Source organism: Abramis brama (assembly GCF_963993115.1).
Source record: "Abramis brama genome assembly, chromosome: 13".
Taxonomy (NCBI): domain Eukaryota; kingdom Metazoa; phylum Chordata; class Actinopteri; order Cypriniformes; family Leuciscidae; genus Abramis; species Abramis brama.
In genome coordinates this window covers 14,663,700-14,687,426 of record NC_139975.1, presented here as the reverse complement: position 1 = coordinate 14,687,426, position 23,727 = coordinate 14,663,700, and the positions used below count along the sequence as shown (strand labels likewise).

Sequence of the window (23,727 nt, the reverse complement as noted above, 5' to 3'; positions counted from 1 at the left end):
GTACAGTATATATTTAATAGTATGATGTTTTTAATATTTATATACACTCTGTCGTCTGTTCAAAAGTTTGGGATGATCAGATTGTTTTGAAAGTAGTCTCTTATGCTCACTGAGGCTACATGTATTGTATGATCAAAAAGTACAGCAAAAACTCTTTCCACACACGTTAGATTACTTTATGAGTGAATTAGACCCAGGTGTTAGTTGCAGTCATTATAAACTTAACCTTGGATCAAGATGACGATGATAGTGAAGGTGGAGAGAAATGGTTAAGATCTTGATGTATCCTATGGTATTTGCAGAGTTAATTCAATGCGTTGTTGTATGCGTGTTGTTGTCTTTCAGTTCGACGAGGAGTTTAGTGCACGGCAGGAGGCACAGGCCGAGCTGCAGAAGCAGGAGGAGAAAATCAAAGTGCTAGAGACGCAGATCAACACCCTGCAGGCCCAGGTAACACTTGCACCATAACCTACTGTACAAACTCTTCTCTTCCTTATCACCACTTCTGGTTCATGAACAGTATGAGCCAGGTATGACCCATTCAGCTTCTCTGCAATCTCAACCCAAGGGTATCGAACACAGGTTAACGCTAATGGAAGCTACCACTGATGCCGTGGCCCATGTGTTCACCTTTAACATGCATAGTCTACCCTTCCATTGGCACTGATTATACCACATAACCGATCTGTTCTTTGTTGTATTCTCAGAGGCTTATAAATCCTCTGAGATTTCTTTTATCTTCCCTCATGAGAGCTTGGTGGTTTCAATCTTTTCTTTGAAGAGCCTTTTATACTACAGATCCATGAAGCAACAAGCCTACTTTTATGGTTTCCAGACTGCCTTTCTTCACCTCACAAATATTCTCCAATGGCTATTAAACTACCAGGCATTAAATTATTTGTCTCCATCACAAAACCTTCTTGATGCTCAGTGCCTTGGCTCATCAAATGCCCTGGAAAAGAGCTATACAAGCACATTAGGATCACTAGTACTTATTTTGTGTGTTGTGAGGTCATATGAAGCAGTTTTTCTCTGTCTGCTTCAAATGGTAATGCAACTGCTAATGTGGCGGCGAAGGGAGAGACTCTGCTAATTTGGTCAAATTGAAACCTTTTTATCTTTTATCGTGAATGCAGTGGTGCTCTAAGTGGGTATTTTAAGACTTGAGGGATTGTATGATTTAATAAAGGGCCAATCTCCCCCTCAAATTGTTGGATTTGATTTTTCTCAATTGCTCCATCGCAGGCTGTTCCTAGATATTGTATCAACGCTGTGAGGGATTGCGTTACGTCTTTGCCTTTCACATCATCGTTTCTGTCAAGAAAAACCCTCAGTCCTTCACCCGCAAAATGACTGCTATTTCCTACTAAACCCAATTTTAAACATTTTAGATTTTAGTGGTGCCTTGGGACAAAAGAAGTAGCTTGCTTGCTAGCTTATGGAGTTTAATAGAAGGGGAAAAAACACCATTTGTGAAGCACCATCCATAGCGTAAGTAGTTTTCCAGAAACCAAATATATTGCAGTCGGAAAAGCCAGCACTTCGTCTTTCTGTTTACTTACCTCTCAACATCTCCAAGCCCTATTGCCCCCATCTTCCCCCAACAAGCATCTTCCCACCTCTAAACCGAGATGAGTTGCTGTCATTAAGGACCGTGGCAGCTTGGACCACCATTCATTCTCACAGATTTACCAAATGGGCACATTAGTGGAGGCGGGGCTGGAACAGGTTCCTCCCAGTGCAAAGCAGAGCTTCTCAGAGCCCGGCACTTCATTTGTGGGCAGTCCTCACCCCTGCACTTCGTCTGCCCCGAGAGCCGAATCACTGCACGTTAACCACTCTGTCTCCCTCCTTCCCTCCATTTGCCTCGTCCATCACTTTCTCAACTCCTACACATATTCATGAGCCCAGGCCTCTCTGCGCTCCACTCCTCATCAGTCACCATCATCCCTCCTTTACTACACTCATTCATACCGAGCCATATTGCATGCACCCAATGCAGACACTGAAACCCTGTTAATGACTGCTCACCTGCTCTCTTCTGCTTTGCTTTCCTGGACCACAGTGTCATTCGGCTGTTGTTTTTCCCCTGGGTGTCCTCCAGTCTTACCCCATGGCGATCTCATTCTCTTTGAAGCTCAGTCATCTCCAGCACATTAACAGGTAGAGAAGCGAAGCAGAGCCCTGGAGATGCATACTCTTTCCAAGCGTGCGCTCTGAAGGCACGTTCAAAGCTTTGGCTCTGTAACATTCTCGCATCAACAGACTTTTGGTGCTTCTGGTGGAAAACATGTAATGCGCTCGCTAAGGAAGCACCAGGATATTAGCATTAAAGTTTTGCACTCATCCCGTGGGTGTTTTGGCACATCTGAAAGGGATATAAACTCATAGGTTGTCATACGCAAAGCTGACAAATTGTATCCTTTATTAGGCAGCCGGTGTAGAACTCTTCTCCTTCTGCAGTTTCACAATGTTGTCAGCTTGTCGGTGCACAACACATCACCGTGAAAACTGACTATGTTCACCCACACTTCAGCCCACATGCCTACTTCTTATTCTTTGATGGTCTGGTACAGATGGGAAGTAGAATTTGGTTTCTAAACATATTGTATAATAATATTTAATTTAATATTTTTATATATTTTTATATAAAGTTATTATTTTATTTTATTTTATTTCAATTTATTTTATTTTCAATAGCAAAAACACAAAACTACAACCAATCAATGAAACCTCTCATCTGAATTAATGATTCAAAGGTCACCTCTTCAAATGCTCAATATTGTACCTCTCTATTTCTATAATAAGCCTCAGTAGGTTACATTATAATGTACATTTTAAGAGTTTTGAGCTGACAAGCATGAATGTTACAATTTTTAACATAATAATTCAAGGACAACAAAGAGATGACAGCAAAAACATGCTTATCAACAGATTTACTTTAACATAATTGAAGAGAGCCATTATTCAGAGCAAGTAGCGCAACAGCTTATGTGAAAATAATAGTCATCTGATCTCATCAAAGCCGCCGTATGGAAAATTTCGGACAGACTGAATATGAAATAGAAATAATAAAATAATAAAATAGCTTCGCACTTTTAATTCATGTATTTTTAAGAGTTAATGAGACTGCATGCATTATTAGGCCTTCTGCTCAGTTGTTCTGCCAAGCCCAGTTTTAAATAAACTTGTAACCATATTCTATCTTTTCATGTTGTGGTGGATTGATATTTTCCCTACTTGATTTGACTTCAGTCATGTTAATGCCAACAGAGTGCAACATTTATGTGGGGTTCTCTTCCTCAACCCCACTGCCCCCAAACCTCTCTCTTGGCCATTCAATAGAAAGGGAATAGAGTCAAAGGTGAGGAATCGAACAGTATCTAAATTATTCAGAACTCAAGCGATACTGGGAGAGTAATCTTTTACAGCACCCTGATAGGTTTCAGAAAGATCTGCGGTCAGCTGTCTGTACCAACATAGGACTCGTAACATTGCAGAGCTGGTCCTGTGTCTTATTGCTGCTGCTGAGCTGGATCTGGAAGAGTATGTCAGTAATTATGCCGATAAGGACGGCACTACACTTGAATCATGGAGTTGGTTGCCATGTGCTCTTCGTTGTTGCCATGGTCAGAATCAGGGGACAAAGCTTGGCTTGAAAAGCATTCACCTTTACAGGCTGATTAATTTAAGATGCAGCGTGTGCCATCCCCCTCTCTTTCTCTTTAAGGAAACTATCACACGGAATATAAAGATGCTGCTGTTCTTCTTGACAATGTTCAGTGTGTTGGCTGATGTTCTGCCCTTCCCATCTTCAAAAATAAAGATAGATAAAACAACACTCTACGGACCATCGGCCAGCAATTTTTTTATTTTACTAGCCAGACTTTTTGCATGGAATGCAAGAACAATTCAAATGTAAAAATCAAGTTACACATACATATAATATCAAATATAAATTTCAAACACTATTAAAGTCAAGTAATAATTAGTAACAAGTAACAAGCAGATTAGTTACAGAACAGATTAGTTGTCAGACATCGGTTTCACTTGCATCGGATGTGCAGTTTGCACACAGTGCGCAGAAGTAATTTTTTGCTTCTTCTTGCTCTTGAATATTTAAATTGGCAAGGCTTAAAAAGGCGTACAAATGATAAACTTTCATGACGACGCAGCACTGGTTCTAAAGTTCTGTCAATGAGCCCTGAATGTGATCTCTTGTTCTCTCAACAAACCTTAGAGGTTTTGCCTCTAACTCAATTATAGGCGACTGTAATCATACAATTTACTAGCCATTGGATAATTAAAGCCATTTTTTGTCACCTCTCTTGTAATTTGTTCGCATATGTTAGTGATTTACTCTCGTGTAGAGGGTTGTAAAAAAAACAAAGCTTACTTATCACTACAAGCAAGGACAGCATTTCAAATATGATCAAAGGTTGTTGTTTTTCAGCAGTCTTCACCATGGAAGTATCCATCTTCTTTTCCATTACATGTCTTTAATATTTGATTCCGTCCTACATGCAATATGGGGTAATTGCACCATATAAGTGTATTTCATAGGCAGTGGAGTATGCTTCCTCTGAATGAAAAGAGGCTGTCAAGATCTTATTTTTCCCTTTTTCTTTTTGTCATCCTCATAGCGAGTTCAAAGTTGGGAGCGAAGCATTGCTGATTCTAAGTGTTTGCGCAAAATTCATTGGCAGTGAAGTAATGGGAAGGACTTGAAAGAACAGGATTCCAGAAGCAACTCTAAAAGACGCAAAGCTGCATTGATTGCACAACAACCAATTTACTGCATTGCCGTCTGTTGCTCCTTGAACTTTCCTTAGAAATGGACATTATTGAAACAAAAGAATCATGGAAATGACTGGAGCCAAGAAAGTGACAGGTTCCAGAAGTAAAAAAAAAAAAAAAAAAAATCCCTTCATGGGATTGTACATAAATCTTTTACCTTTGTCTTTTTATCCAATTTTTAAATACTTTTTTCAAGTTTGATTTGTACGTAGCAGGTGGGTTGGTCATGGCTTTTAACTCTTTAACAAATACTTTTTTCTTAAATCATCCAAGAAAGCTAAAAAAGTGGGTGGGCACTTTTTTGCTCTGTTTTGTCTGGAACTAGAATTAAGGATGTTTAATGATGTTCTTAATTTGTGAATTCACTCTTTTCAAAAACTTTTCTGGAGTGAGTATCTCACAGCAACCACTAATGAAACACTGTATTACTTTATTAGTAGGCAAACACTGTGTTTTGATAATGTTCAAGTAGGCTGCTTGCATCCAATTTCTTGTTGTCATTAAGTGTTATTGCCATGTGACCTTCAACAAAGTTGGCAGTTGACTTTTTCTTTACCATTCTCTTTTTCCAGCTATGGTCTTTGCCTTACTGTTGCTCTGTCTGTCTGTGTATGTGTCTGTCTGTCCCTCACCTGTCCAGTTGACTAGTGAGAGAGACAAGCTAAGAGAGGCAGAGAAAAGCATCAATGAAAGAAACAGCAAGGTGGGTGTTCTCCCAACCTCCCCTTCCCTTCCCAGCATGCTCAAAGCAGCCACCTGCCTGCATCTTTGAAAATCTGCATTTTTTTTTAACCTTCTAACAGGTTGATCAAAGCTGTTACCCCTCAGTGATCAGGCAGAGTCTTGATTTTCTGTATTGTCTCAAGACTCTCAACAGATGCTGTTCAATCATCCATTACAAATGCATGCTACACAATTAGGGCATAATCCTTTCAACATATCCAGCATATAAACAGCTTGTGATGGTGGATTCTGCCAAATATAATCTCTATACTGTGAACTAGAATATTACCACAGACACTAGAAAGTATATGAAGCAAGCAGTTTGTTTGTTCCCTGGGAATCAAACACTTACTTTAGGGTTGCTAGCACCATTCTCTTCCACTTAAGCTACAGGAACATGATGGAACAGGCTACCAGAACCAGTTCAAGCTTAAAGGGAAAAATGAAACCCATCCTTCCATTTAACAAGTGGATTGTAACCCTCAGTATTTACCAAATCTAATTTAATTTTCCTCTTGCTCATCAGAGATGAGATTTGGATGGCTTAATTGTGTGTTAGTCCTAGTTAATTACCCAAACTGTGACTGTTTCTACCAAGAGTGCCCTCCCACCCGTTGAGAGTGTAAATGGATGCTTGTCCTCTTGATATTCTCCTGTCCATATAGAACACATAGTTTCAGGCACACCGACTGCTAATTAGTGCAACTAAACGTATGAGAGACGGCGAGCAAGTCCAGGTCACTGGCCAGCTTAGACCTTTAACAATCCAGACTTTTTGGAAGTAAATTGCTTTTTTAAAACAAGACAAAAAGCGAAAGGAAACCATAGGGGGAAATGAGCTTTAAATGAAAAAAAAAAAATCCTGTATAAAATGTTTTTGTTGTAAAATTGAATGAGGGGTATGTCTTGAGAAAATTGTGTGCCAGAGGCTGATTAGCATTCCAGAACTGTGGCTGGAGGGTCTGAATCGCACCACAAGCTGCCACAGAGGGCCAAAGTGATGCGGAAATGACGGTGGTCTAATTTAGCAGCTAATTTGCTTGCCATTTTCTTGTATTAAACTTGAGAGAGAAAATGGGTCACAACGGGCCAGAGATTGACAGACGCATAATCATGGGACAGGGTACTCGTCAAGGGACCTCAGCTTCCTGCATGATGCTTCTACACCTTTTTAATTTCCCTTCTAATAAACAATCCACTGCCTGCATTGTGTAATCAAACACTCGGTAATGCATATAAAAATGTGACTCGACGCATATCATACTCCTAATCAACTGAACTGAGGCTGGAGCGCAGAGAGGAGAATTGCTTTAGAAAATGAGAAACTTTTTCACTAAGCAGTGATGAGAATGAGGCACAAAGTAAGTTTTGAGAAGGAGGAGGAAAAAAATTGGTTTGCAATCATCCAAAGGTCAAGTCATATCTGGGCTATTGGGACTTCTAATTGAAGCATTTGCATATCATTTGTTGCTAAAGAGACTGGCCCACCCTTTATCAGTGGTTCAAAATACCTGTTTATTCTGTTGCGAGCAGAGCAGGGCTGATTTGTCAAGACATTTACTTATCAGTTACTGGATGAATTGAGTGACTGACTCCTCCATAATGGCTTCTCTTCCTGGAGACCATCTCGTGAACTTCAGTTATCTTACCAGGAGAGAGAGAAAAAAAAGACCAATAAAGAAAAAGAAATGCACATTTGGTTAAAAACTCTATGGATTGTGGCTCAAGGTTAAGGATCTAGAGGGTGGAGCAGAGAGGTCGACTGGCTGCCGCCACCAGTTGCATGAGTGTTCAAGCCCGATTACTCTTCTCATTACTGCTAAAGGTTCAGGTGGCTGCATCCCATTCATACGCTCAATCTATTAGCAAATTACAGAGGCAATTTACATGTTAATCAAGTCTAATGGTTTACTCTCATCTGTTATGCTTTATGATTAAACGAGATGAATCAGTCTACACAAAGTGCTTTCCATATTTCATCCACAAACAAATATCGATACTGTCATCTTGTCATTCAGTGTAATCACAGTTAAGTATGTTCCATACGGAACGAATGAATGCTTATGTCATTATCTCTTAAAAACAATAACAGATGATCATAATAAACTTCACCATGTTTGTTTCTTTTTGAGTTATGCCCTCAGTGTCAGGCGGTTTTTCATTTTGTACTGCTAATCTGAATCTAAAATGGCTTTTAAATTGTGTGTGTGTGTGTGTGTGTGGAAGTCAGTCAAGTTTACAGGAATCTTACGAGACCCATAGAAGTTGGTTATATTATGCTGCTGTATAATACCTGATGTTACACCGAGTTAAGATTTAAATCACCTTCTTTAGCTCAATGTTTTTTTCTTTCTTTTTTCTATTTACTGAACATTTGCTACAGTAGGGTCCACAATTAACCTGTGCAGTCATTTATGCATTCACATGGAGTTCTAGATACAAATATCCTAGATAGTCTTTTGATAATAAATTAATAATTTAGTAGATGTTCGTATGCTAAAACATTAAGTTGTGACATGTTTTCTTTAGTAGATAGTTTGCATGTTATTTTGTTTTGTTTTTTACTTTATTTGAATCTCACATCAGACAAGTAATTTTAATTGCTCACCAAATCCCATTTCTACTCAAGTTTGGCTTAGTGTTCACTTTGGACCATGGATGAAACAACACTCCAGTGTCCACCAGAAAATCCTACCTTCACATACACACTTAGACACTTCACCGCTTGTTCAACACTTGTCAAATTGCTCCTCTGAGATCCCAGTCACTTGACAGGTGTGTACATTCCAAAGAATATATCGGTCACATCGACCGACCTGCCATTAATTTATTTACATATTCAATGTGACTACCTGCCTCTCAGGAATCGCTGTGTCCCAGTTTCCCCAGCAAGAGAATCAGACGGTGGGCTCACGCTCCTCTGAGCGCTGGCCCCTGCTTGGCTCTCAGGAGGCGGGGCTCTGTGCGCTAGATGGGCAGATGCTCAGTGCTGCTGAGGGAACAGGTGCCCGGAGGGAAGGCCACGGCGGCCTCAAATCATCCATCTGCTTTTATCAACTCTTATTTAATGCATGTGAGAAGTCCCCTTCTCCCTCTCTCTTTGTGATTTTTAGACTTGTTGTAATGCACTCTCCTAAAATTTAAAAGTCAGCTTCTGTAAACACGGTGTCTTTTATCCTCCACTCTCCTTTGCTCTTGTCTCACCCGCTAGTTCTGATGGGATAAAACATGTAATGGTGATAAAAGCTTGGGCCTTTGAGAATAGAGGCTGAACAGGAGTGGCTGAGGTGAATGTTTGGCTCACAGAGGTCTCAGATGCCCTTTTCTTGTCTCTCACTCTTTGTAATCCCTTTGCAGGTTGCAGGAGGACCTGGAGCAGCCGGTGCCATTCCTCCACCACCTCCAGCAGGGGGCATTGCACCACCTCCTCCTCCTCCGCCCCCTCCACCACCCCCATGTGGTGGTATACCACCTCCTCCACCTCCTCCTCTACCTGCATCTCTGGGACCTCCTCCTCCTCCACCTCCACCCGGCTTCGGACCTCCACCTCCGCCTCCACCTCCTGGAGGAGGCCCGCCCCCACCTCCGGGTATGCCTTTGGCTCCTCCTCCACTCGTTGTCCAGCTGCCTTACGGGCTGTTGCCCAAGAAGATCTACAAACCTGAGAGCGTCATGAAGAGGGTTAACTGGTCCAAGGTAAGAAAGACAAAGACACTATTGAAGCTTGAGCGGTTTAAAAACACATGCGTTTTTGAGAACCGAAAAACACACTCCAAGGTCAGCAATAAATTGCAAATAGTGGCTGTAATTTAGCCTTCCCAGCGTGTAAGAGGAAAATGAGAAGAAATGATGTAAAAGAGAGTTGGACTTTTTCAGTGGGAGTTGATGGTCCAAAGCCTACGAGTACATGCAGCTTATTAAAAAAAGCGTTGAGCTCACTCTGCCTCCCTTTCAAGATATCCGGCCGTAAACTATTTCATTAGCTCAAGTTTCCTTGCATGCACACTCTGGCAGTAATTGAATACACTTTTGAGTTAAAACGAAACAAAACAAAAATACATAAAACAATATTGAGTAATCCTCCTTTGCTTTAAATGCGATTTCTATGGGTCAACCACTTCATGTCATCTTTTTCTTTTTAACTCTCAATCATTAATTTACCCATCGCCTTGGGAACTTTAACAGTCTGAAAAATTGATAATTTGTTATGGTACTTTTTCATGCTTATGCTCGACCTTGTCTTTAACTCCTTTATGCATCAGTGCCGAGAGGATAGAAGCCTCCACAAGAAGCAGAGTCATATAAAAAATAAAAATAAAGAACTCACAGTAAGAAACTCAATTAGCAATCATGCATTCAGTACATAATATAAATCAGGGCTACTTATCTCTGAAAAGCTCAAGAGCTACAAAGCAGGATCCATTTAGCCCCAAGGCCAACACTCCTTATTTTTGTGATAATTTTTTTATATTAATGAGTTTGAATATTATTTATTTGTACTCAAACTTATTTTTGATTAAATCAAAAAATTTTACTGTCACTTTTGGTCAAACTATTGTATTTTGCTGAATAAAAGTATTAATTTATAAACAAACAAACAAAAAAGAAAACTTACTGACCCCAAACTTTTAAATTGTAGTGGGTGTGCACATATATAATTTGTAAATTAAATACGTTACAAATGAATTAGTCATTTTAGTAGCTCATTTGATTATTTTCATTTTGTTTTATTTAATTTTATTATTTGCTAATTTTTATTTGCAAAAAAATATAATTATTAACAAATGAATAAATGAGTTTGGCATCAGCGCAGTGCTTCACATTTTGTAATACTGGAGCTAAAAACACTGATAAAATATAGTAAAATATTAGAAATTTAAGTATGTGCCTATCGTTTATTGACATGTCAAAGTGATGTTACCATGCATGGTAACGCTGAGATCTCTCAGGTGTCATTATGCTGATGTGTCGGTGATTGGTAATGGAGAGAGTGAGAGGATGAAAATGAGAATGCTAATCAGTTTGTATCTTGCTATTTTAAATCACCCACCGGAGACCCCTCCATCTCTCACAACAGAGGAAGATAACAGCCAGTCAGTAAAAGCAGCCGGCAGCAGTAAAGTCGGGAAACACTCCAGCCTCTGCACTCCTCCCGATTTTTCCCTAAAGCATGTAACGGACTTCTAAATAGCCACATTGGAGATTGCTGCCTGGAGGTGCTGTAATGTAATTTCTCTAACCGTTAGAACACCCACACAGGGGAGCCGCACTCCTTTATGGAAAAGTAAATGATTGCTTGCATCTGCGGCTAAGACCATTTGGAGCTGCTCGCTTTCTGCCCAGAGATGGGTGTAGCCGCCCAGGGCGAGAGGAAGCTACAGTATTTCTCTCTGCTGCTTGAGCATGAACAAGGTCACCCTTGCTGAGCCCTGTGTTAATTACTATGTTTGGAAGAGTCATGTTTTTTTTCCACAAGTGCCCTTATGAAGGTAGCGCACTAATGAGACTGCTCATTTCTCACTCTGTCAGTCTCTCTGTATCTCCACTGTTCCTCCACTGTTCCACTTGGATTTAGTGAGATTGTAAATGCGATCTGATACCAGTAATGTGGGTCATGATCGAGAATAGGGGGCAAAGTAGGCATCAATTTGGGGGCACACAACTCAATGAAACACTGTTGAATGAGTACCATTACCATCTGGAGATTCAGAACGTTTCACATTGTTAGACATGCATTTACACAACTCTATAAAATTAGCAAATGTCATAAAGAAATATTTCTCTAAAATAATTAGATTTAATTTAAGACTGGGGCACATTTTATTTTGTAAACTGATTAACTTGACCTGCTAAACAGACTTTCTTCAGACACACTTATATCAGGGTCCCCGCGGATCCTTAAAAAGTCTTAAAAGGTCTTAAATTAGATTTTTTTAATTTAAGGCCATAAAAAGTCTTAAAAATTATATATTTTTAAAAAAATGTCTTATTTTTATTTATGAAAGGTCTTAAATTTTAGATGACACTTTGACTTAGACTTATCTAAATGCTTTCGAAATTAAAACTATCTAATTAGCGGCTCTTATTATTTTTTTAATTCTATCTTGGTGGATTTGCTTGTTCACGTGACAATTCGCGTCACTTACGGCAGCATATTAGCCTATGTCTGTCTCCTGCATGCGAGAGGAGAGAAGAAAACGAGTAAATGTCAGTTCAATTGTAAGTTCATTCTTTATGTGCTTAGGAGTGTGCGATGTTGTCTATGAACTATGATGATATTGTAATCATTGTTTTAACTATGTACGAGGCACTGCGAGTGCGAGCTGGCATCGCGTTTCTCTCATGCTTGCTTTCACTGCGTGATGTGTCAGTTTATAGATGTCCCCAAATGAGTTTTTGTCTTATATATTTATATTATATGTTGTTATATTAGAATATCACATGAGCAAGAGTGCTGTTTTCCTTTGCACAATTGCAAATGTGCTATTTATTTTATACAACAGTTAAATTAACAATAAAGTTAACATTGTGAGTTAGGCTACTTTTTGGACACAATATTGTCAATTTTCACTTTATATCGCCGACGAGAATTTCATAATGAAGCCGTGGTCCAACAGACAGCGATGATATTTTTTTTCTTTTTTACTGAAATCCGCGTTTTGAACGAATCATTTTAACGATTCAATGAACAATCACTTGTTTTCTGAATGAATCAGCCGTTTGAACAAATCGGTTGACTCCAACAACTAAGACAGTGACTTGCCGCCACCTACTGGTGGTTTCAGTTTCATATTTAAAGTATCCTTTAATTAAAACGTTAAAATTATAAATCATTTCATATTTAAATATTGAATAGCTTTATTTATGCAATTGTAAATGAAGTGTAAATGTAGTAATGCCAGTGCAAGGATGGATTTTAATTTAATGATTTAATTTGACATTGGTACTGTGTTATTCTAATATAATTTAATTTGAATGTTAGAATTTGACATAAAAGGTGATGCATACCTCTAAATACGTTTAGAAACAATATCCATATATAGGTGAAAATGCCCCTGTAAATCAATTTAAGGTGGCAAATATTGCCCCCTTAATAAAAATGTTAATTTCGGTCACTACTGTGAACTGTGACCACTGCATAGAATATAAAAAAATATGAATATCTTCATGAGTCTTCTGTCAACAACAGGCCTAAACCAGCCAGGGTACCAGTACAAAAATACAATCAGTAAAATATCATTTCATTATTATCAACAAAACTTTGAAAATATCTAGACATATTTTTGTCAATATTGCGCACCCCTAATGTACGGTATTTATTTTGATTTCTTCATGTCTTAAAAAGGTCTTAAAAAGCCTTAAATTTGACTTTAAAAATTGTGCAGATACCCTGTTATATTTCTGTGTTGCAGACAGATAACAGCTGAATGGAGAGGGGGGTGGTGATGTTGCACAAAGCAAATAGTTTCACAATTAATTTACAGATTTATTTATAAAAATACTTCACACAAGAATAAGCTGAGTGTGTAATCGAGAGGCATTTGGAACACTTCCTGTGTTCTGCTCCGGTTCTCTTCTCTTCTGTGACGTGACACAAACTGAACTATATCATTTTCTTTAAAGCTTAAATTGCGGTTGAGGAAATGACCAGCTCTCGTTTATAATGAAAAGAGGATACAAATTATGTTTATCTATAAATCTAGTAACTCCTTGTGATTCTGACAGTTCCTCTGGCTATTGTTTCCATATTCTAATTATATTCCACAGAATTCTTGGAAATAGTAGTATGTATGTATAATGCTGTTGGGTATATTTTTCTAGTTGTTGGAATGCAATTATACAGGTAACAACAACAATGTACACTGCGATTAAGAAAGAAATGTCTTTGCAAAGGTGTCATTTCATGCCAAACGTAACCTCTCATTTAATTTTCTTTCGGGTTTGATGTGTGATGTGTTGATTGCAGAGCAAAAGAACAAATGAAAAAAAAAAAAAAATCTTAGCATGAAAGTTTCTGATTGAAACACCTTATGGTGATAGACATTGAGGTTTGATATTGACGGTAAGAGGATGACAGGTGATAAAATCGAACTATTCCATATGCAGATTTCATCTATCCATCAATCCACCCATATGCAGACTCCATCCATCCATCCATCCATCCATCGTTCATTCTATCATTCTGTATTTCAGCTGTTTTTTAAAAGCAACAATATCCATCTTAAAAATATGTAGTTTTGCTCTACATAAATCTTTCTGCTGTCCTGGTGCTGCTGAGCTTTGGAGACCCTTTACTAAAGATGTCAGTGCACTAAACTGGAGGCTGTTTTATATGTATGGAGAGCTCTTTCAATTTTCCTTCAGCAAAATACAGTAGCTTTAAAGTCTTAGGCTTTAAATTCTTTAAATTCTGCCAACACCTAATTTATTGCATACACACATGTTGGCTTTGACGTGACGAGTAGCACAGTTGAATTCCCCTTTGCTAGTGTCTTAATGAAGCGGAGAGAATTAGCCAGAGATGATGAGGGGGAGGAGGTTACACTATATGTAAACCGTAAAGGAGAAAGTACATAGTTTAAACTGCCACCTCTCTCTGCTAGTTTACATCACTTTGATCCTTATTTCAATCCCACACATAAACAGACACACACACAAGGAATGGGCACATATTTTCTAGAATAAGAACAACATATTTTCACAGTCTAGTTGGTGAGTTGTCTGGTTGACTGATCGGTTGTATCACACATGTATGTACTATAATTGATGACTGACTAATTGACTAGTTGTCTATCATGACAAACATATACACAAACATACACTGCAAACTGCAAATAGAGTTCAAAATATTTGATCATATTTAGTGGTGTATATTCATGCTGCTGTATGTGTGCGCTTATGTGTGCATTGGTGCTCGCTTGCTGTATTCCTGCTGGTGTTTGATGGAGTTTTTCTGTGCTTGCAGATAGTGCCTCAGGAGATGGCGGAAAATTGCTTTTGGCTCAAAGTCAAAGAGGAGCGGTTTGAGAGTGCGGACATGTTGGGCCAGCTTTCACTGTCCTTCTCTTCTAAATCTAGAGGTAAGGACAACCTGCTTTGCCTCTCCTCCTAATCACATAGAACACATAGTCGTTTCTGTTACTCTGATGGCTGCTTTTATTCCTTTCAAACTTTCGGGAAACCAGTCATCTCTGTGAAATCTTAATTATCTTTATAAAGCTGTTTTGGTTTCCCCATAACTTCCCTTTTTTTGGGAAGTTATGGGGGGGGGGGGGGGGGGGGTGTCTACAATCAGATTAAGGAAGTGTTTAGCTATGTGCCAATTAGCAGAGCTGCAGAGTTGGAAGTGTACTTTACAGTACATGTCAGCACAGTCAGTTTACAAAGCATCCCTCTTCCTTCACGGGATCCGTACTCTAAGCGGCTGTGGGTTTCGATAGGAGCAGAGGACAGACATGCTTGGTTAGCTTGGCTGCCTTTCCGCTTCACTGGAAGCCCCCCGAGAGACAGTGAAGAAGAAAGAACGCAGAAAGAAAGTTACAGTACAGAGAGTTGTACTTTTGTTTTGGGCAGTTTGTTTCTTTGTTTGCTTCCCCCGTTTATTCACACTGCTGTAGAAGGATAAAGTGGATGTTTCCTTCGGCAAGGCAGCAAGTTGAACCTTTGACAGTGAATGGCCTCAGTAGATTTTAATGCCTGTTTCATAAAGGGGCATTGCAGAGGGCCTGTCAGACATTGAGCACAATTGAAGAGTCTGCTCATGTGTGCAGCAGTGGTCAGATGATCAGTCACTGAAGTGAACTGATCTGAGAGCAGATTGGCCACAGTGTGTGGAGTTTGCTAGCGTTAGCCCACTGGCACAGCTCCAGATAACAATAACTCCTCTTATTCTTCAGTATTGACATTATATCAGTCTGTTAAACTCCATCCAGTAACACTTTAAGCATAATGTGGTGGTTTAAGATGTGCAGAAATGCCTATATGACTCTTGAATATAACCGTTGCTGGTTGCTACTGGGGTTTGTGCTTTCTCTTCTGAGATAGTGACAAAAACACAATCTGTTCCTGTGAAGCCGAATACCTTTTTTTAGATATAATTGTGTTTAGGTTTCATTCTTCTACACTTTGTATTGTTTCTTTAGTTTTTCTAAACTAGTTTTCCTAAAAGGTGTAGGTTTTATAAGTAAGAGTTGAGGAGTTCCTCTGGGACCCATCTTTGGCTCAGTTCCTATCAATTACGCCTGGAGCGTACCCACTGACTCGTCTCTCCCCAGGTCTGTTTCTGAACCCTAACTGCACGTCTTCATGAATGAAATATGCTTTTCTGTGTTTGATAGTTGTAGCTGCACTTTTAAGATGAAGCTAGAACTCTGAAAATCCAGCTTTGAAGTGTGTAAGATGCAATTTGGACCCATTCTGGAAACTTTCACACAACGAGTAGAACCTTACTTCCTCATACCACTTTTAATTAAAAGATTATTAACCAATGGTAAACCTCACTGCTAAAAAAAAAAAGACTGAAAGGCAAAAGAGGATGATATTATACCACTGGTAATCCTACTGACTTTGAACTGTCTGCCATCTGATGAGTGAGTCTCAGTGTACTGCCAATCTCTAAAATATACTTTCACGCCACCAGTTGGAGGGGGTGGTAGATGGTGTCCTCACCCTGTCTCCAGCGTTTTTTTGAGACTATGTGCGGCTGGCAGTCTCCAGGGATGAATTACTTTATAAGGCCTCACAGATGCTTGGTTTGGCCACACACTATAAATCTTCATAGCAGAGCTGGCAGGGCAGTCATTGGTCAAGATTTGCTTCAATTGTCTGCGCAACTACCGCTTTATTTATGTATTGGTGAGTGTGGTCTGCAGACTAACAGTGCTAGGGAAAGCATTCTAGATGACTTGCTTATAGCTAAAACATCTGTCTGGAGACTGCCAGGTAAAGAGACTTTCCCTCTGTAAAGTACTGTATACAAAACAAGCCTCTGTTTTCTAGTTTTCCCCCAGAGTGTGAGTCTTACTGGTGTTTTGGATTTGATATTTGCTCTGCTCCATTTCAAGGTCCCTTTTCCAGGTTAACACATTATTTTGCAACCTATTTCAAATGTTTCAATCTATTTCAAACACATTTTTTTTGGAAGTTTTGGAAGCTATGTCGTTTTTCTGAATTTCTCCCATCAGTGTCGAAAGTGTACATGGAACTGGTTAAATTATTGATAACATTTTAAAATCAAACATCTAAATGTTAATGCTAACTCTTTTGGTTCTTTCTTTTTTTGAGCGTGGACTAAAATTTCAGAACACTAGCATGCAACTTAAAGAGAATATTACCTATTTGTGTTGCCTAGTTAAAATCTGGAATATGTCTGAGTCTTATAGACCCAAAACTTGGGGAAAAAAGTCATTTGAATAGCATAATTTGAATAAAATGTATTATTAATTATTTACATTTCCAGAGTTATGCTTCATGCCATCTGGGGGCAGTTTGGCTTACCACTGTTTAACCACAGTTTGAGAATGATTGATATAAAGAAAATACTCACTACTTGTTTAATCAATGGTCTATCCTCTGCAAACATGCTCAGGGCTTGATCTTTTTTTTAAAAAACTCAAGTGTTCTGTGCCCTTTCAAATTATAGTCTCATAGATTAGCATAACTAACCACAGTCACCACTTGTTCAATATGCTTCAGAAACAACCTGAGCCTTTTCAGAAATGCAGTTTAGACCTCATTTAAATCCTCTTCTTTGCCAGATTCCGGTTTTATTGTAATGTTGTTTTCCTTGTTGCCACAGTTGCTTGGCCTTTCCACCCCCTCTATCTGGCACTCTTATTCCCTATTTCCCCCAGACACCCTTCGCTTGGTGGTATCAATCAATGGTTCTGCTTGTGTTTCTGCTTGGGGGATCAAATCAGATACACTGGTGGATTGAGTGTGTGGCATGGCCTAGTGCATTTGAAAAGCAATTCAACGCCTCCGCTTTTATGTGCCGCTGAAATAAGATGGATGCTGGCAAAACTTGCTCCTCCTCTCGCCCTAATAGGTTTTCTTCACCGCTGACATATCCTCTCAAGAAAATAGAAGTCTGACTTTCTGGCACGGTGATGACATGCATTGCTTGTTGCTTTTGAAATATAAACCACATTAGCACCACCGTCCTCTTTAAATGGTGCATCATATGAATTCTTACTGAAATTTGAACTCACAGCAGCACCTGAACACTTCACTGATATTCTCTCTGAAAGCACATACTCCTCCTTTTTCCTGCTTAGTGAGGAAAGCTGTGGTTTTTTGCATCGGTTTGAAGTGCAAATTGATGTTGAATGAAGTCATATGGTAGCTTTTTTTCTGTCACATACATAGAACAGTTACTATCAACAAAAACCTGAAATGAATGAGTTTTTTTGGGGAGGCACTGCTCAGCCCCACTCTTGTCTGTGCTTTGAGTGGCTCAGGCAATAGATGAGTTTGATCTGGGTAAATTAAGTGTGATAGTGTGGTGAAGAACGCTCCTGGCTGCTCCACAGATGGAGCTCTGAAGCGAGATCTAATGAAGATGTATTTTAATAATTGGTGTCAATGCTGAAGTAATTCATGGAGAAGGAGGAGCCCAGGGCAGCACTTGACCTCTAAAAGGAGAGCTACCATCATTTTTGTCTCTTAATGACCAGTGAGCCTATGATGAGAAAGAAAGATAGAGAAAAAGCAATGAAAAGCAATTGAGGGTCAAGTTGTGGAGTTCCATATATCTCTCACATGATCAGTAGTTAATTTTAAAGCAGTGCCCTGCATGATAATACAGCAGCAAATTAAATAATGACAGCTGTCAAACACCTAAACATTTTAATCGAGTTAATGGCATTATATGCAAAATTATCACATTTGTTCAAAATCAAAAATAATTGCAGTTATTTGCATATATAAGTACTAAAAACCCAAGTAAAATAATTTAACACATCACAAAATTGTGACAGATGTAAAAAGCGTTGGATAGGCATTTAAAAGTGGCTTTAGAAGTCAAAATATTTTTTTTTATCCATTGTGCATTTGAATTTGTCAGTCTTTTTTTTTGAGAATAAGGGACTGTTCACACAGGTTGCATTTCTGAATTTTGTCTATGCTGTTGTTTAATTTGTTGGTCTATGTAAAATCTTAGGCCATTGCAATATGTCACACTGTTTTTCAGTGTGGCTTTGTCGAGGTGCATTGCCTGTCGAATTAAAAGGAGTTGCACTTACCGAAGACTTACAAAAGCATAAAAGTGGTATTTTAAGGATAAATTGTGAATTGTGGCATTTCTTATACATTTCTTGGTATAAGTAAGAGTTATCGGGCCATGGCTAATTGTTCTTATTTTTTCATTGTAATAAATTTGGATAATTTAATTAAATTTGATTTAATTCATGTTTTATTATTTTGTGTTATATTATTATTTTATTTTCAATCACATAGAAAAAAATCACATTAAAATATTAAATTGACAGCCCTATATTGCCGTAAATAATTTTTTCCATTCTGCAAATTTAATTTAATATTAAACAGATGTCAGTGTCAAATGAAGCAGAATGCACATTCTCTATGTGTTGATTTTATGTATAGAAGAATTGTGATATTTTTTCCCCCCACCTATTCATGTTTAGTGTTTATGTGAACGTTCACTTTTCTGTCTTTTTAGATTGTCTGCTAGCTGAGGCATCAATGTCAGATTTCCCTTTTAAAAACATGGCTGTGGCCATGACTCAGGACCTCAGCTCCCCCACAAGGAGCCTGCATGGTCCCCCTTCATCAGCCAAAATTTCATCAAATTCTCTCTGAACAACTGACTCCACTCCTCCCTTCTCCCTGACATTGTGTGCCCCCGCCAAGGCTTAATCCTTGTGTTAAATCTGATAGGGATGCACCGATACTGCGTTCGTGTATTTGTACTCATACTCAAAAAAATGCTCCGATACCAACAAACGATACCAGGCAGCGTGCGTACAGTGCTTGTGTCCAGACAAAGAAACATTGACAACAGAGAGTATAATGGGGATACAAAAGAAGGCTGTCCATGAAGTAATTGTATCTAATGATTTGAATATTAAATTAAATATAGTAACGCCTATATAGCTGTGGTGCGCGAGCTGATAAGCGAAAAACATGCAGTGGTTTAAGTGCGCAGCGGCACAGACGCGCGAGCTGGTCGAGCGCATCCCTTTTTCATAGACATCAGTGGAGAGTTTGTAGTTCAGTCAGATGTCAATGGCAAAGAAAGTAAAACGAGGCATGTAGCTTATTATTAACGTTAACTGATGAGAGAGAGAGAGAGAGAGAGAGAGAGAGAGAGAGAGAGCACACTTCTGTTGCATGCTCTTGATTGCTGATCGTTCACTCAGCACATGTCATTTGGATTAAAACTAAATCGTATATGTAATTAAATGAACTGTTTCCTGTTTTATGTATAACAAGGGGTTCCCTATTATTACAGAACGTTTGCAAGTCAAGACGTTTCATGAAAGTAAACATCAGAAGCGTGTGGCCCGAAACCCGTGTCTCAGACAGTGTGCGAATACTGAATTTAATTATCTTTCATGTCTTGCACTTGTACGGACAAATTCACACAAAGAGTGTGCCGACTAATATGATTTATATTATTTTGGTTTCTCTACCCAATTCATTTAAAAATTACAAATGCAGTGAAAATACAGGTACCGGTATCAGTACACGGTATCGGCAAGTACCAAAAATGAAAGTATCGGTATCGGACTCATTCTGGAAAAAGTGGTATCGGTGCATCCCTGTAATATGATATCTGAAATGACCTGGACATTTTATGATGGAATCAGACCTAACCTGTTTGTGATCAAAGGCCTCAGATATGCTGCCCACTACTTTGTTTCTATACCAAGAGCTCTTACGCGAGGGTTTTTATTTTCCTGCATATCATAAACGCTTGCTCAAATCCTTACACAGACTGTTAGATATAAAACAGAAGCAAGACCCCCTAAGAGTTTTTTTATATATTTTTTTTTATTGCCTTGTTGTCAGTTCCAAGCCTGTAATCTGTTATGACAGCAGTGTTATGTCTTTGAAAAAGGACATATAGGCATTACCATGAACAGACACAAATGTATTGTATGTAACACAACAGATCCCAGTATCAAAGGAAGCTCCTTGAGGTTTCCATACTGGGCTTTGCAACATAGGACCACCACCTGATTAAAATGATGTTTATTTCCATACCAGCCAATCCTGTTATGCCCTGCGGCAGATGAATGTGGGACGCAATGGAATTGTTCTCCAGCCTGGCTCATATTAACAGCTTGGTCTTAATGCCACAGTAAAATAATAAAGGAGGCTTTTGATAAGCAGCATGCTAAAGCGCTTTGAACAGGGTTAGATCATTCCACTTGTCTCCCCTAAGGACAGAGCTGTTTATTGCTGATGCTGTTTATTGCGAATGGAAGCATCTGCCAGTGCAGCTCTGTCCACATGACTCTGGCCCTCTCCCTCCTCTCTCTCCTTCTCTTTCATAACTCCAGAAAATCACTCATCCTCAGACGTCAACATATCCATCTGGACCCAAGGCTACCCAGTCTTGTACTAAAAACTCAAGTGCACACACTATTTCTCTCAACACACACGTTTGATGGCATGCTCTTTCTATCATCAGATCACTACTGGTTTTGGCACCTGCACTTTTATAAAATCACAGCTTTTTTCTCAGTATTGGAAGTGGAGGCATACCACTATCGGAAATCATAAATTCATGATGCAGTCATTGTCAGATTGTATTGCTTATTTGAAATGTTATTGAAACGGTTATTCTTCAGTCTGGACCAGCAACGAACCAGCTTGCCTTAAAGTGATACCCGTGTACCCTTGTGACCTTGAAGCTCTGCTGTAGATTTTTGCTCTCTTTTAATTCTTCTCCACTGAAAGCAGAGGACTTTATCAAATCTGCAGTGCTAATTCCAAAATAGAGTTGCTTTCTGGTGGCATGCGTCTGAAAAGAAAGCGATTTCTCTAATTGCTCTCATGCGCAGAGCCAATTTGTCTCAATAAAGCCAATGTGGCCCGTGCTAATTTTTCTTTGTTTGCCCACTGTGCTCAGCCTCAGCCTAGGCCCACAGTCTCGCTCATTTTTGCAGTTCTCTAATAAATCACATATGCAGGAAAATTAGATAGTTAAATATTAATGGGTTGTAATGAGTTTATTGTGCATTAGAGAGGCCACAGGGGGTGACCTGGATACAGAAGTTGGTGCATTTTGAGAAGGATACCCCACTGTTCCTGGCTCTTATCGCTATACTTGGATGTCCCACTGACTTTAATCATCTCATCTCAGAGGGGAGCAATTTGGGCAACCACTGCACTTTACAACCCATTTGAAAATACCACCATGCCGTGGTACCTGTCTCGAAGAAACTCTAAAACTTTGTCTTTGCCTCATAACTCCTCATTTGGGGGCATGTTTTGGTGCAAGGTTTTGCTTGCTGCTTATATCATGGACTTTTGAGTAGGCAGTGGAAGTTGTTTCTTTTTTTCAACTTGATTTCCCCTGAGAAAGTTAAAAGACGACATTGCTGTACGCTACTGCAACATGATGTCCAAATCTGGTTTGAAGTCTAAAGAGTGCTATGAAAATCCGATAATTATGTTTTATACATGGAATAGCTTTTAAATATATAATGCTACTTCTCAAGCTGTTAAGCCTGAGATTAATGAAAGTTTTCCGGCGGAATATCTTTCAGCTAAACAAGTCGTATTATCTTAACAAGTACTCACTATAAGACAAGTATTCTGGTTTAATTTCCCAGGAAAGAGAAAAGTAGACATTAGTTGAGACGTTCTGATTTGTTCAAAGAAAGAACATTCATATTCATAGGCTTAATCGCTGTGTCACAATTCTAGTTTTGCATTTGCTGATGATCTTATGTTCGGTACAGTAGTGTGACATGATTGGACGAGCTAAGACTGAGATGAATAGGCCCTGCATCACCTGATCATTTATAGTTCTCTTGTCAGTATGAGGTACATGAATAATCAACAGCTTTTCAAAATAGTGACAGAGGGAGTAAAAACAAGACTGAAATAAGGAAGTGAAAACAACTGCATCAAATCTACTTCCACAATAAGGCATCCCAAACATGGGCATGGGAACTCTGTGTACCCCAGAGAGATCCGCCCCGCTCTTGGCGTGGTGATGGGTGTGTTTCTATCGCTGCTGAGGTTTAGAGATATTCATGTCTGCATATGTTAATAGAGCTATTTCCCCAGTGTTTCTCGTGCTAGAAACTGACAAATGACAGAGTACTTGAATGCAGTAATATCTGCAAATATTTCTAAATCAATTTGTTGCGTGTAGTTTCATACTTAAATATGTTGTCTCTATATAGATTAGCACAACACGTTTCAAAAAGTTATTATCATCCACTGTATTTGATTGAAATTATAGTACATTAACTTGGTTTATAGTTATTTTGATTGTAATTAAACTGTAAAGATGTGAGAGAGAATGTATTAAAATATAGTCAACACAACTGTTTAAAAAAGTATTATAGACTTTCTCTATCGTGTCAGCATCATCCAAATGCATTTATGTTTTATATACTTTCTGCTCACTTTGTTTTCTTTTTTCTGGTCATGTTATCAGTGGTAATTGCCGCTATAGTCTCTTATCTAAATGTTACATTTCCCAGACTGCAACTTTATTGGCTGTTCGAGCAGTTTGACTTCTAATTTCCATACAAATCAAAAATGGTGCAGAGGCTACATCTCCGTGTGATCCTCTCCCCCTGCTCTCCAGGCCTGTGTGGTGACGTCTTATCATGTTTAATTTGTCCCCAAGACTCTGAGGTGGAATTGGTTCAGGGTGGAGAGAGTGTGGAGAGAGGTCTGAAGAGTAGAGGGAACGACGATCTCGCTGCTCCCCCCATCACCTCCCCTCGCCCGCCTTTCGGGTAAACAATCCCGGTGCTGCATGCTCAAGATGGAGCCGCGCTGAATATCAACAACACACTCCGCGGTGTGAAAAGCCTCTTCTTCGTGGAAAGCTGAGCTGAGAGCCCAGACAACCGCACAACAGCCCTCGTCCTGATTGGAGACCGGCGTTACAAAGACAGTTTGGGGAAAAGAGAGAAAAAATAGAGTACGTTTGTGAAGGGTATTGAAAAGAGTAAGGGAGGGGGCTGCACAGCAAAGAGGGCAGAGGTCAAGGAAAGA

The 23,727-nt window shown here is 39.2% G+C and overlaps 1 protein-coding gene across 7 annotated transcripts in view; it reads left to right on the top strand.

The window, feature by feature from the left end:
- The window catches only part of diaph2 (diaphanous-related formin 2), a 444,655-nt gene that overhangs the window by 156,084 nt on the left and 264,844 nt on the right, over nucleotides 1-23,727 (top strand). For all 7 annotated transcript variants that reach the window (XM_084132527.1, XM_084132524.1, XM_084132525.1 and 4 more), the window contains 3 exons: nucleotides 346-450; nucleotides 8,878-9,216; nucleotides 14,486-14,600. In XM_084132527.1, coding sequence (XP_083988653.1) covers nucleotides 346-450; nucleotides 8,878-9,216; nucleotides 14,486-14,600 — 559 coding nt within the window. The remainder of the gene's footprint in view (nucleotides 1-345; nucleotides 451-8,877; nucleotides 9,217-14,485; nucleotides 14,601-23,727) is intronic.